Source organism: Diabrotica virgifera, chromosome 3 (assembly GCF_917563875.1).
Source record: "Diabrotica virgifera virgifera chromosome 3, PGI_DIABVI_V3a".
In the NCBI taxonomy this organism is placed as follows: domain Eukaryota; kingdom Metazoa; phylum Arthropoda; class Insecta; order Coleoptera; family Chrysomelidae; genus Diabrotica; species Diabrotica virgifera.
The window spans coordinates 66,640,845-66,653,224 of NC_065445.1; the positions used below are offsets into that span (position 1 = coordinate 66,640,845).

A 12,380-nucleotide genomic window follows, 5' to 3' on the forward strand; every position below is an offset into this window, starting at 1 on the left:
TAATATGTTGTCTCATGTAGAAAATCCAGAAACGTCGGCGTCATCATCTATTTCTGAAACTTATAATTTTGAGCAACACGGTCTTACTTTAACCGTTAATAGTAATCATAATTCCAATGTAACTATTAATATTTATAATTCCAAATAGTTTTCTTTTTGTTATTGTTGTTGTTGTTTCTTAATTAAATAAATGTTGAGTGGATTCTATTCTTTCTAAACCATCTTTTAATCAAAAATGACATTGACATTTGCAGGTAGAAAAGTGACAGATGCTAGCCGGGAAAGTACTTTCCCGGCTAGCTGGGAAAGTAAAGTAAGTAATAAGTCGCTTCCTGATTACTTCAAAGGTTAGAAATCCATAAATTACTAACCGATTGTGAGTAAACTTGTTTTATCAGTTTTTTCCTCCTGTCTAGAGAATTTGTTTTATGTGGCCGATATAAATTGAACGATTTTTCATGGATAACAATCCAATCAACGGAACGTAAAGTTATTATTATCCTCAAGAACTAATCCCATCCTAATAATTGTTTATAAATGTTTACTAGATTCTATTCACTATATTCAGTCGCAATTGACTATTAAATTAATATAAATTAAATAATAAATAGATTTTGAGCTTTGTTGGTCAAATTTTCACATTCACTGAAAGTGGCTGCAAATTACTGAAAACCCAAGCTTACGTGCTCATTGAAAATATTAATTGCTTAAAAGTAAAAAATTGTTAACAAGCAGTTTATTAACGAAATTAAATTAAATCAATTCAAAAATAAAACGTTTAATGATTTAAAATTTATTTTTGAAATTTAATATTATTTATTACATAATTATACAATTTACAATTATATTGCTTTTAAACCCAAATAGTGAAATCAGCGTGTATTTCATTTATACCGGGTGGTGAATTGGAAAACGGGCCATAGAAAACTCAATGTAAAATTCTAAACTGTTGAATTCCTGCTTCCCTATTTATTTTACACAAAAGTCATAAGAAACTATTTGTAGAGGATTGAAATCTGTATTGAAAACAACTGTTAAAATTGTTCTACGAACAATAATTATTCAAAATTTTGTAAAAATTTCATAACAATTTTCAGAGTAATACGCCAAAGTTAGGCCACACACAGTGCAATAATGTGTATAAGGTTGCATTTGGTGACAATGAAGTTATTATAATATAATAAATTTAATATTATTAACAATTTGAACTGTCAATTTTTTATTTCTTTTATCATTTATTGTTTAAAACACAATAAAGTTGATAAGATACCCTCAGTTAAGGAGAATGTATTAATAATAAAGATATTGTCTTCAGTCAGTAGTGTGCACACTGTCAATTAAATAGTAATGTGTGGCCTAAAATGCCCACACATACCTACTGCGGAAAATACATTATATTTTTCAAAATTTTGGAATGTGTTTAAATCGTAGAACAATTGAAGAGTACAGGGGAAAAACAAGGAATGTCACTTTTTCATGAATTTTGGCTTTTCTCGCCATGTGGTAGCAAAAACTGAGTACTATCGACTAGATATCAGAATATATATACTATCGATTCAGAACAATAACCATAAAAATCAGTCTATATAAATCTTTTAAGAATTCGTATCCAGACGAAGGACCAGGATTGTACGCACGCCACTGGACAAAAATAAGGAATGTTAGCAGTTTTTTGGTGCATTATTAAATTAATAACTTAATATAGATTAATATTATACAGTCGAACCCGCTTATTAGAATCCCTGTTATAGGAATATCCCGGTTTATGGAATATAAATTCGAGTTCCCGAAACGTTTCCATTTACTCCTTAATAAATTTATCCTTTTATTGGAATAGGTTCTAATTAGATAATACCGCTTATTAGCATATTTTGCAGGTCAACGAATATTTTTTTTACAATTTACTAAAAATTTAAATTATGTTTGGTATTATGGTCAGTCGCCAAGGCCTGTAGTGCTGGATTAGATATTATTAGAGTAATAAATATTTATTACTTTGTTACGAGTACCTACCAATTCGATCTTTAGCCGAAAAATGCATGGGTCATAAAGTAGTTTTTATTTGTCTACACAAAGGCACTGTTGCCTGCTATAAAATTGTTAGAAGCAGTTTATTTAGAATTCACCCAGAGAGTATTTACCTACTTGTTTGCAAGATGTGAATTATGACTTTGTTAAATTCATCCATTTCTTGCCGCCAATAAAAGTTCCATTCAACCAATGGATTAAGGATGACCACATGGATTAACAATAAAAAACTATAATTACCGATAATTTCTCAAGAAAAAATGAGTAATTTTGTTATATGCATTTTAATAAGAAAATATTTACATATCTACATATTGCATACATTTTATATTAATTACCTACTGCTACTGTATTCATTCACATACATAATATAATGTAATTTGCTATTTAACACATACATAGATAAGTAGTAGTTACACTACTGTATTATTGACGTAAAAAGACCTAAAAACATTTACATGTACTGATTATGTAGATATATATATATGATATACATATTGGTATAGTATGTAAAACTACATATTGGCATAGTATGTAAAACTACACATTGGCATAGTATGTAAATAATATTATTAAGTGTATTCGGTACACTTATTTCGACTAGCCACCAATGATCGGTTATTAGAATATCCCGGTTATAAGAATATTTTTGCCTGGTACAAAGGCTATTCCAATAAGCGGGTTCGACTGTATTAAGATTATAGACCAATAATTGCTAGAATTCTGCGAAGAATCTCCTAAGTAGTTTTTAGATAACATGAGAATTAAACTTTTATTGGTGTTTATCTCAATATGTATAAAATGTGACATTCCTTGTTTTTCCCCTGTACTCTTCAATTGTAACTTTTGTCTTTAATACATATTTCAATCCTCTACAAATAATTTCTCATGACTTTTGATGTAAAATAATTAGGGAAGCAGGAATTCAACAGTTTAGAATTTTACATTGAGTTTCCTATGGCCCGTTTTCTGATTCAGCAACCTGTATAGAATGCAACAGCAAAATGAAATAAATTCTATAATAAATAAATGGAAACGACCGTGTGTCATATAATAACCAACTTTCTTATTTCAAATACAACACACTATCTTCTTCTTTGTGCCGTCTCTTAAGTCCCAATCGGAGGTTGGATATCAGCATCACTATCTTTACTATTTCTACCGCTGCTCTGAAGAGTTTTATGGAACTGCATTTAAACCAGTTCCTTAAATTCTTCAACTATGACACTATCCTTCTTCCTATACTCTCCCTTATCTTTCCCTGTATTATCAGTATTCCCATTTCATATCGCTGTCCCCTCATTACGTGTACAAGATATTATAAAAATAAGAGAGTTACTTTCTTATTTTTATTGTGTCTATTATTTCGTAATTTTGTTCTGAAATAAGCCACAATTTAACTTGAAAAATGATTTTATTAACGTTCTCACTTCCACTTCGGACGTCGTTGTGAAAATAAAAAATATTAATGTAAAAAATCTTGATGTGATCTTGATCTATTTTGAAGTCAATAAAATGGGGAAAATCTACATAAAGCGCTAAAAACCAGTTTTTCGGGGATTTTGAAGGAGGCGCACCTTACGGAAAAATCTGAAAAAGATTAGAAATATATTACAATTTGATAAAATACACAAACTAAAAAAAATAGGCCTGCAGGCATCTCCAAATAAACATGTTTTGTAAAACCCTCAACTATACATGTAAGGGTGATTCCATTTCAAATCATTCAATTTTGGAGCAAAAAAAATTTTGGATCTCCGATTTGTCTGAAAATTGGTATATAGCTTCTGCGGGACGTAAAAATAAGATATTTGAGGTCAAAAAATCTTCTTCTTCTTTTTTCTCAAAATGTTATTTTATGCGATTTTACAGTGATTTGGTGTGTATTTAAACAAATTTGCATTTTCTATCGTGAAGTATAAACGGAAAACATAATATTTTCATAGAAGGGACTCAAAAATGTCATTATATGGCATTATAACAAGTTACTTTGATTGAAAACAAGTTTTTGATCAAATTTTATAGTGTAGAAAACGTTTTACAAAATACATCATAATCGATTTGGCTGAAAATTTGCCCACAGATAGCCAAAACATAGAACTTTAAGTGGTGAGAAGGATTTGAATTATATTAAAATACCAAAAAACTTACATGCAATATCATAGTCAAAAATATAGGCGTCTACTGTATGTAAAATTAACTCGAATATATCGACCTCACGACAAAAATTCTTAAAAAGAAATTGTAATAATTATAAATACGGTTTATTTGGAACAATTTCAATTCGTACCATTTTTGTCGAAAAGTTAAAAATGGCGGAGATATTGAGCAAAACAGGTTCTCCTTTAAAATCAAGATGGCGGCTAATATAACGGAGGAATTCATTCATGATTTTAAATTTAGGGTACTATTGACTCCCCTAAAGATTAGAAAAATAAAATTGTGGGTGGATCGGCATGCAAGGTCAAATGCTATCCCGACTGGTCTAATATACTTTTGAGTCTGATATTACTGCATGTAACTTTTTTGGTATTATAATATAATTCAAATCCTTCTAACCACTTAAAGTCCTATGTTTTGGCTATCTATGGGAAAATTTTCAGCCAAATGAATGATGACGTATTTTGGGAATGGAGGAAAATGTAAAAAGCGGTATTTTAACGTTTTCTACACTATAAAATTTGATCAAAAACTTGTTTTGAATCAAAATAACTTGTTATAATGCCATATAATGACATTTTTAAGTCCCTTCTATTAAAATATTATGTTTTTCATTTATACTTTACGATAGAAAATGCAAATTTGTTTAAATAAACATCAAATCACTGTAAAATCGCATAAAATAACATTTTGAGAAAAAAAGAAGCAGAAGATTTTTTGACCTTAAATATCTTATTTTTACGTCCCACAGAAGCTATATACCAATTTTCAGACAAATCGGAGATCCAAAATTTTTTGCCTGAGTGATTTGACATGGAATGTAGGTACCTATCTTTTATTAAATTTTTGAATTGATTGCATAACATCTAAAAAAAATAAAAACGAAAAATTGCCGTTTTTAGGGTTGGGGGTTAAAATTGCGCTGTCTTATCTGTTAATCACATAGAAACATGATAAAATTTAATTCTAGGAGTTAGGGCATTTTGCCTATCTTAACGGGAGGTACCCTTTAACAATATTTAAGGGATTGTTTCTTTTGCAATATAACACATTATAATTATACACGTTATAACACATTTTCTTTTGCAGTATTATCAGATTATTTGTAATTTATTTACTTATACTATAAATAATAACGTTATTTTTCAGCTCTCATGTATGCCAGCATCTTCGGTAACGTTTCGGCGATCATCCAACGACTATACTCAGGCACAGCGAGATATCATACTCAGATGCTCAGAGTGCGTGAATTTATCCGGTTCCACCAGATCCCAAATCCGTTGAGACAACGGTTAGAGGAGTATTTCCAACACGCCTGGACGTATACGAACGGTATAGACATGAATTCCGTTTTGAAAGGATTTCCGGAGTGTCTACAAGCAGATATATGTCTACATTTAAATAGGAATTTGTTGCAGAATTGTAGCGTGTTTGACGGTGCCAGTCCTGGATGTTTAAGGTAAGTTGTTAAAAATATAGTGGAATTCATCGAGAAAAATACAGACAGGCCTTAATCTAAGAAAATATTTTTGCGAATAAAACCTTCAAAAAATATAACTCAAGCTTTAACCTCCAAATTGGTAGTTACAATCTTACGATTTTCCACATACTTCTCTGTCAGATCCCTGAAAACTTTTATAATGTGTATTTAACAGGGGTGAATTTGAGTGCAATTTTTAACTTTAAATATCTCTTTCAAATTTTTTTTTTATTCTAAGAGACTTTCGGTCCTCGGCAATAATGTAATCTTTTATTCTGCGTTTGTGAGACGGTCATGCATCACCTTGTCTGCAGGGAGGGCGCCTTTAGCTGCACTACTTTTGATTCAATGTGTGATGCTGCTGGAAAGCATGGGGTTGGCCGAAACTTGGTCAGGTGGATCCGGGCCCTGCTTTCTAAGACGCAAATACCTGCGTACCGGAACGGTTGTTGCGTTCGGGCGACGGCATCTTGTGGTTGCCCTCAAGGAGGAGTTCTATCCCCCTGCTGTAGTGCCTGGCGGTCGACGGCCTTCTTCAGCGACTATTCGAACAAGGTATATACAAGCCTACGCCAATGACGTAGTTTTACTGATTGAGGGGCTCTTCCCGGGAACAGTGCACGAGGTCATCGGATCTACTAGAGAGCTTTGCTTGTATGGCAAACCATTATTGATTTCCAAGTCGGTGAAGTTCCTAGGAGTGATCATGGATTCTAACCTGACATGGAATGAACATCTGGAACGCTAAGCTAAAGAAGACCGCTGCAGCTTACTGGGCGTGCAGAAGAGCTTTCGGAGCCAAATAGGGTCTGCAGCCGAAAATTCTACATTGGACATACCACTCCATGATAAAGCCTATACTGACGTATGCGGCCATTGTGTGGTGGCCCCGGTCTAGACTCTCTTCAGTCAAGGTTCAGTAACCTCACCTGCAGTGGATGGCATACGTTGGCATCTCAGGAGCCATGAGGACCACTCCGACAGCAGCTCTTGTGGTTCTGCTGGATTTACCTCTTCTAGATCTCATTGAAGAGCACGAAGCCATGATGGTAGCCTATCGTCTCAACTGCTCTGAATACTGGTTCGGATTGAATGGGTGGATGGATCATTGTGACATTTGGTGACAGGCTATCTAGTGTTGTCCTTTTTTTTTGGAATGAGGTGGAAAGATTCGTAAATCGACTAGGGAAGGTGTCCCTAGTACTGTTGGATTCAACCAAACCAGAGACATACGCCGACGGCACGGTGTCAAAACTAAGTGACAGAGGGCCCCCTTCGGACATCTCTGCCAGGTCACCTACCAACTAAAACCACCCCCTCTTCGACCCGAGGTATCCCTGGACGAGTTCATTAGCGAACGAAACATGGGGATACCCCGCGCAGACCGGATTAAAGGAGCCCTTAGAGCTATTTATTATATCTACAACACTTACCTAATAGCGGTGAGCGTGTAGGGAAAAGATCTAGTTCCCAAGTTGAGGAACTTGGGAACATTGAGATAAAAAAAAAGAGAAGGTAACTCGATACATTTTTATACAATAAAGAAGAAAGAAAGAAATAAAGATTTTTATTTTTATTTTTTATTTTTTTTTATTTTTTTTACAGTTGACCGCTATGAAGGAGAGAGACTCCCTCACCCAGCTTGCTCTACTCTTTCCATTATAGACTTTCTTTTCATGATGCTTGTTATATGGTCGATTATACACTCGAAATTCTCTTTGCTGGTCATTGCAATCTGCATGATGTTGTTGGGCGAGATAGCGCCAAACCTATTCTGCAGCCTTTGTTGTTCTACGATGAAAACATTACACCGGAAAATGCAATGTTCCGCATCGTCCCTCTCGTTACACGTGGGGCATATATCATCGTTGGTTTTTTTGATGCCATATGTGTAAGACCTAAAAGATCCATTACCCGTCAGGAACTGAGTAAAGTAGTAATTTACCCGTTTAAATTTACAGTTGTACCAAGCTACAACATCGGGGATCAGTGTTTTGGTCCAGCGAGCCTTCGTGGTCTGTACCTCCCATTCCTTTTGCCATTCCATTAGCATGTTTACTCGTATGGTCCTTCTAACCTGTTGTAAGTGGCCATCGTGTGCTTCATACAGCATGTGTCTCTCTTTGGCTAACAGGTGAATAGGAAGAGTGCCCGCTATCACCTGTAAGGCCAACGTAGAAGTGGTTCGGTACGCGCTCACCACTTTTAAAAGAGGCTTCCTTTGGGCTCTTGTTATGATATCTTTGTACTTCTGGTATTTTAGTACGTTGATCCAGACGGGGCTCCATACAGAAGGGTCGACTGCACCACTTGGAGGTACAAACTTCTTTTGTTGCTGCTGGGCCCTCCAATGTTAGGAATTATTCTCTGGATAGCTGCCGTCCGTTCGTCTGCCTTCTTAACCACTCTTAATAAGTGTTTCGTGTATCTTAGGCCTCTGTCCAGGTCAATGCCCAAATACCTCGCACAGTTCGTCGGCTCTAGTTGACTACTACCTATTGTACAAGACATTCCACAACGTTGGACCTATTACAGAGCCTTGCGGTACGCCGGCTGTTGGTTTCATCTCAACATTTCTGGCCACTGAAACATGTCTCTCGCTTAAATATCTTTTTATAATATTGATCAGATATCCCGAAACTTTAGCGGTTTCTAATTTAGTAATAATATGGGCCCAGTTGGCCGAGTTAAAGGCGTTCTTTACGTCAAACATTACTAAAACGGCCCATCTTTTTCTGGTGTTCTTCACAGTGTCTGTAATATGCTTGACCGCATCTATAGCAGATTTTCCTTTCCTGAAACCGTACTGTCTGGTTGAGATGATGTCTTTTTCTCTCAGCTCTCTTTCAAGGCGGCTTTTAACAATATTCTCATACAACTTTCCTAGGCAGTCGAGTAGGCATATCGGTCTATAGGCGGTGGCTTCTTCGGGTCTTTACCGGGTTTGAGTATTAGAGTTAGTCTCGCGAGCGTAGAGTGTTGTCCTATGCTTTCTGTGATACAGGACAGCATAGACCCTCAATTTGAGTTCTCATCCTCCTTCTTAGTTCAATTTCCTCACCGAGATGAGTGGATAGAAAGAGAACCCACACTAATCTGTCGGAATGGACTCACCTGGTTCACAGACGGATTCAGAATGGACAAGCGGGCAGGTGCTGGAGTCGGATTTGAGTCTAGCCAGGCTCTCGCCTCTCATGCATCAGTCTTTCAGGCTGAGATCTTTGCGATCCTGGTATATTCTCAAAAGATAACAGGCAGGGCTTGCTCAGGCGGGACCATCTCTATCTGCTCTGACAGCCAGGCAGCGCTAAGGGCTTTGGAAACGCCCAAGATCAGCTCTAAGCTGTGTGCAAGAGAGCACTGGATGATGTTGCTCTGACCAACAGGGTTAGGTTAGTTTAGGTACCTGGACACACAGGTGTGGAAGTCAACGAACGGGCTGATGCCCTGGCAAGACGGGCCTCATCCACTCTGACTGTGAGACCCGAACGTGTGATTGGGGTGAAACTTCCCATGAATTTTGTCGGACAGAACTTTCTCTTGCTTTTTTACCCTTTCATTAAACTGTCATTCTCTGTCATTCTCTTTGCCTTATCCCTATGCGGGGTCGGCTTCCCTAATTGCATTTCTCCACACAATTCTATCTTGGGTCATATCAATGTTAATCCCCTTTACCAACATGTCCTGCCTTATCGCCTCGCCCCAGGTCTTCTTTGGTCTTCTTCTCCTACTCCTTCCAGGAATCTGCACTTCAGCTATTCTTCATATTAGGTGATTAACGTCTCGACGTTGAACATGACCAAACCATCTTACCCTTTCATTAAACTCTCATGCAAAAATCAGACTGCTATTTATCACCAACATAATTCCTGTCATTTGATATGTTCTACGTATCGAAATGGTAAAAATACCAATATAAAACATTTTTGTCGGACAAACATTTCTCCTATACATATAACGTTGGCTATTGAATCAACTTAATAACAGCTTGCTATTTTTACAATCATAAGATTGTCCTGATGTCACGTTTATCATGTTCCACAATTAAAACTTCCCCTATTCCAGTGTTCCATACATCAAAGTTTGTCTGACTTGACACCGTTTTATAGGGCAGTCAATGAGGGTATTTGGCTCCGAATTCCATCCTACTACATCGATTTACTTGATATTTTCACAGTAAGTAGGAAATAGCTCAAGAAACAAAGTCTACCCTACGCCGATGTGCGCTTTTACCTTGAGGGTGGTTCCCACCCCTTTTTGGGGGTGAAAAATGTTTTGGTTAAAATAGCCACGGAAGAGGCTAGAGAACCTAATTTTAAGCAAAAACTGTTCTATAATTATTTTTTGAAAACTCAATATTTTTTTAGTTATTCGTGGTTGAAAATTGGCCATTTTCATTGAAAAATGACACCTTTTCGGACGGATTTTTGAGAATACCTTAAAAACTATGCATCTAACAAAAAACTATATAAAATATTTCTGTAGGTTATAAAAATTTACAGAGATTCGTTCCTTCATAAATCTTCTAGTTAAAATACAAAGAGGGATATGGTAGGTAAAAAGATTTTGTTTTCTCTGCTGCATGCTCAAATCGGTGTATTCATCTTGAAATAACAAAGAAACTGTCGATTTTAGGTGTATAATGATACTAATAGCTTTTGTAGTGCTTAAAAATACCTTTAAAATGAGCAATACTAAATGTCGATTACATTCAAACTAAGCGAGATATTCTGCAAAAAAGTTGATGACTAATGCATTTTAAGAAGAAATGAGAAGTATATTTAACCCCTAATCCATCAGAATTTAAATACATCGTTTTCCTTCTACAATAATTTTTAATATAGTTTTATTTCTATGTTGAAAAAGTTGGACTGGATTAAATTGAATGGTTTTCGAAAAAAAATAAGATCAAATTATAGAGCGCATTTTTAAATTATCTTAAAAATCTTTCTTTTCCTCCATGTAACTCGAAAAAGATAAGAGATACGAATAAAAGATACTACACAAAAATGTAGGGCTTTTTCAGATACATTTTTTTTTATTTTTTATTACTGTATCTCTTATCATTTTCAAGTTACATGAAGAAAAAGAAGATTTTTAAGAAAATTTAAAAATGCGCTCTATAGTTTAATCTTTTTTTTTTCAAAAACGATTCATTTTAATCCCGTACAACTTTTTTAACATAGAAATATCACTATAATAAAAGGTATTGGGGAAGGGAAACCATGCATTTACATTTTGGTGGAGGGGGGTTAAAATTACTTCTCATTTTTTCTTAAAATACATTAGTTATCAATTTTGTTTGCAGCATATCTCGCTTAGTTTTAATGTAATGGACCTTTTAGTCCTGTCGCCAGGGGGGGTACAACGGCCTCGTTAATTCAGATGGACTTACCCAAGTTTTTTTTATGTATTTTGACCCGTAGAACACGAATTTTTTGGGTAACAGTTGATCCGGATGTCGATAAGATTGTTATAGACCAAGAACTTGAGGAATCAAATAACAGCGATTTTTGGCAAAACAAAACAATATTTTGTATTTTTTGGGTCATTTTAAGCAAAAAATATTTCTACAAGTTTTTTAGTAGGATGCACAGTTTTCGAGATAAACGCGGTTGAACTTTCAAAAAATCGAAAAACTGCAATTTTTAAACCCGAATAACTTTTGATTAAAAAGTAAAACAGCAATTCTGCTTAGCGCCTTTGAAAGTTCAAGTCAAATTATGTCGGTTTTGATTATTTGCATTGCTAAAAATTTATTGTGTTACTGTTAAACAAAGCTACAAACAACTAGTGCGTGAGTGATGTTTCTATGATTTCTCATTTAAAATCGAACGAGTAGGTAGAATAGGTACTAGTGCAATCAAGACTATTTCTACGTTACATGCGTTAAAACGCATGTAAAAGCACGGGAAACCCTACGTGTTTATAGCTTTGTTAAACAATAAAAAAATAAATTTTTACCAATGCAAATAATCAAAACCGATATAATTTGACTTAAACTTTCAAATGCGGTAAGCAGACTTGCTATTTTATTTTTTAATCAAAGTTATTCGGGTTCAAAAATTGCAATTTTTCGATTTTTTTAAAGTTCAACCGCGTTTATCTCGAAAACTGTGCATCCTACGAAAAAACTTGTAGAAATATTTTTTACTTAAAATGGCCCAAAAAATACAAAATATTGTTTTGTTTTGCCAAAAATCGCTGTTATTTGATTCCTCAAGTTCTTGGTCTATAACAATCTTATCGACATCCGGATCAACTGTTACCCAAAAAATTCGTGTTCTACGGGTCAAAATACATAAAAAAAACTTGAGTAAGTCCATCTGAATTAACGAGGCCGTTGTACCCCCCCTGGCGACAGGACTATTTAACATAGCTCATTTTAAAGGTCTTTTCAAGCACTACAAAAAGTATTAGTCGCATTATACACCTAACATCGACCGTTTCTCTGTTATTTCAAGTTAAATACACCAATTTGAGAATGTACCAAAAAACAAACCATTTTCACCTAACATATCTCTTTTTGTATTATAACTAAAAGATTTTTGTGAAAGCAAGCGTCTCTTTGTTTTTTATAACCTACATAAATGTTCAATTTAGTTTTTTTAGTTAGATTTATAGTTTTTAAGGTATTCGCAAAAAACCGTTCGAAAAGGTATTATGTTTCAATGAAAATGGCCAATTTTCAATCACGAATATCTCAAAAAGT

General features: G+C 34.8%; 1 protein-coding gene across 9 annotated transcripts in view; it reads left to right on the top strand.

Moving 5' to 3' along the window:
* The window catches only part of LOC126881865 (potassium voltage-gated channel subfamily H member 6), a 1,259,880-nt gene that overhangs the window by 1,113,458 nt on the left and 134,042 nt on the right, over positions 1-12,380 (top strand). For all 9 annotated transcript variants that reach the window (XM_050646514.1, XM_050646508.1, XM_050646507.1 and 6 more), the window contains one exon: positions 5,338-5,647. In XM_050646514.1, coding sequence (XP_050502471.1) covers positions 5,338-5,647 — 310 coding nt within the window. The remainder of the gene's footprint in view (positions 1-5,337; positions 5,648-12,380) is intronic.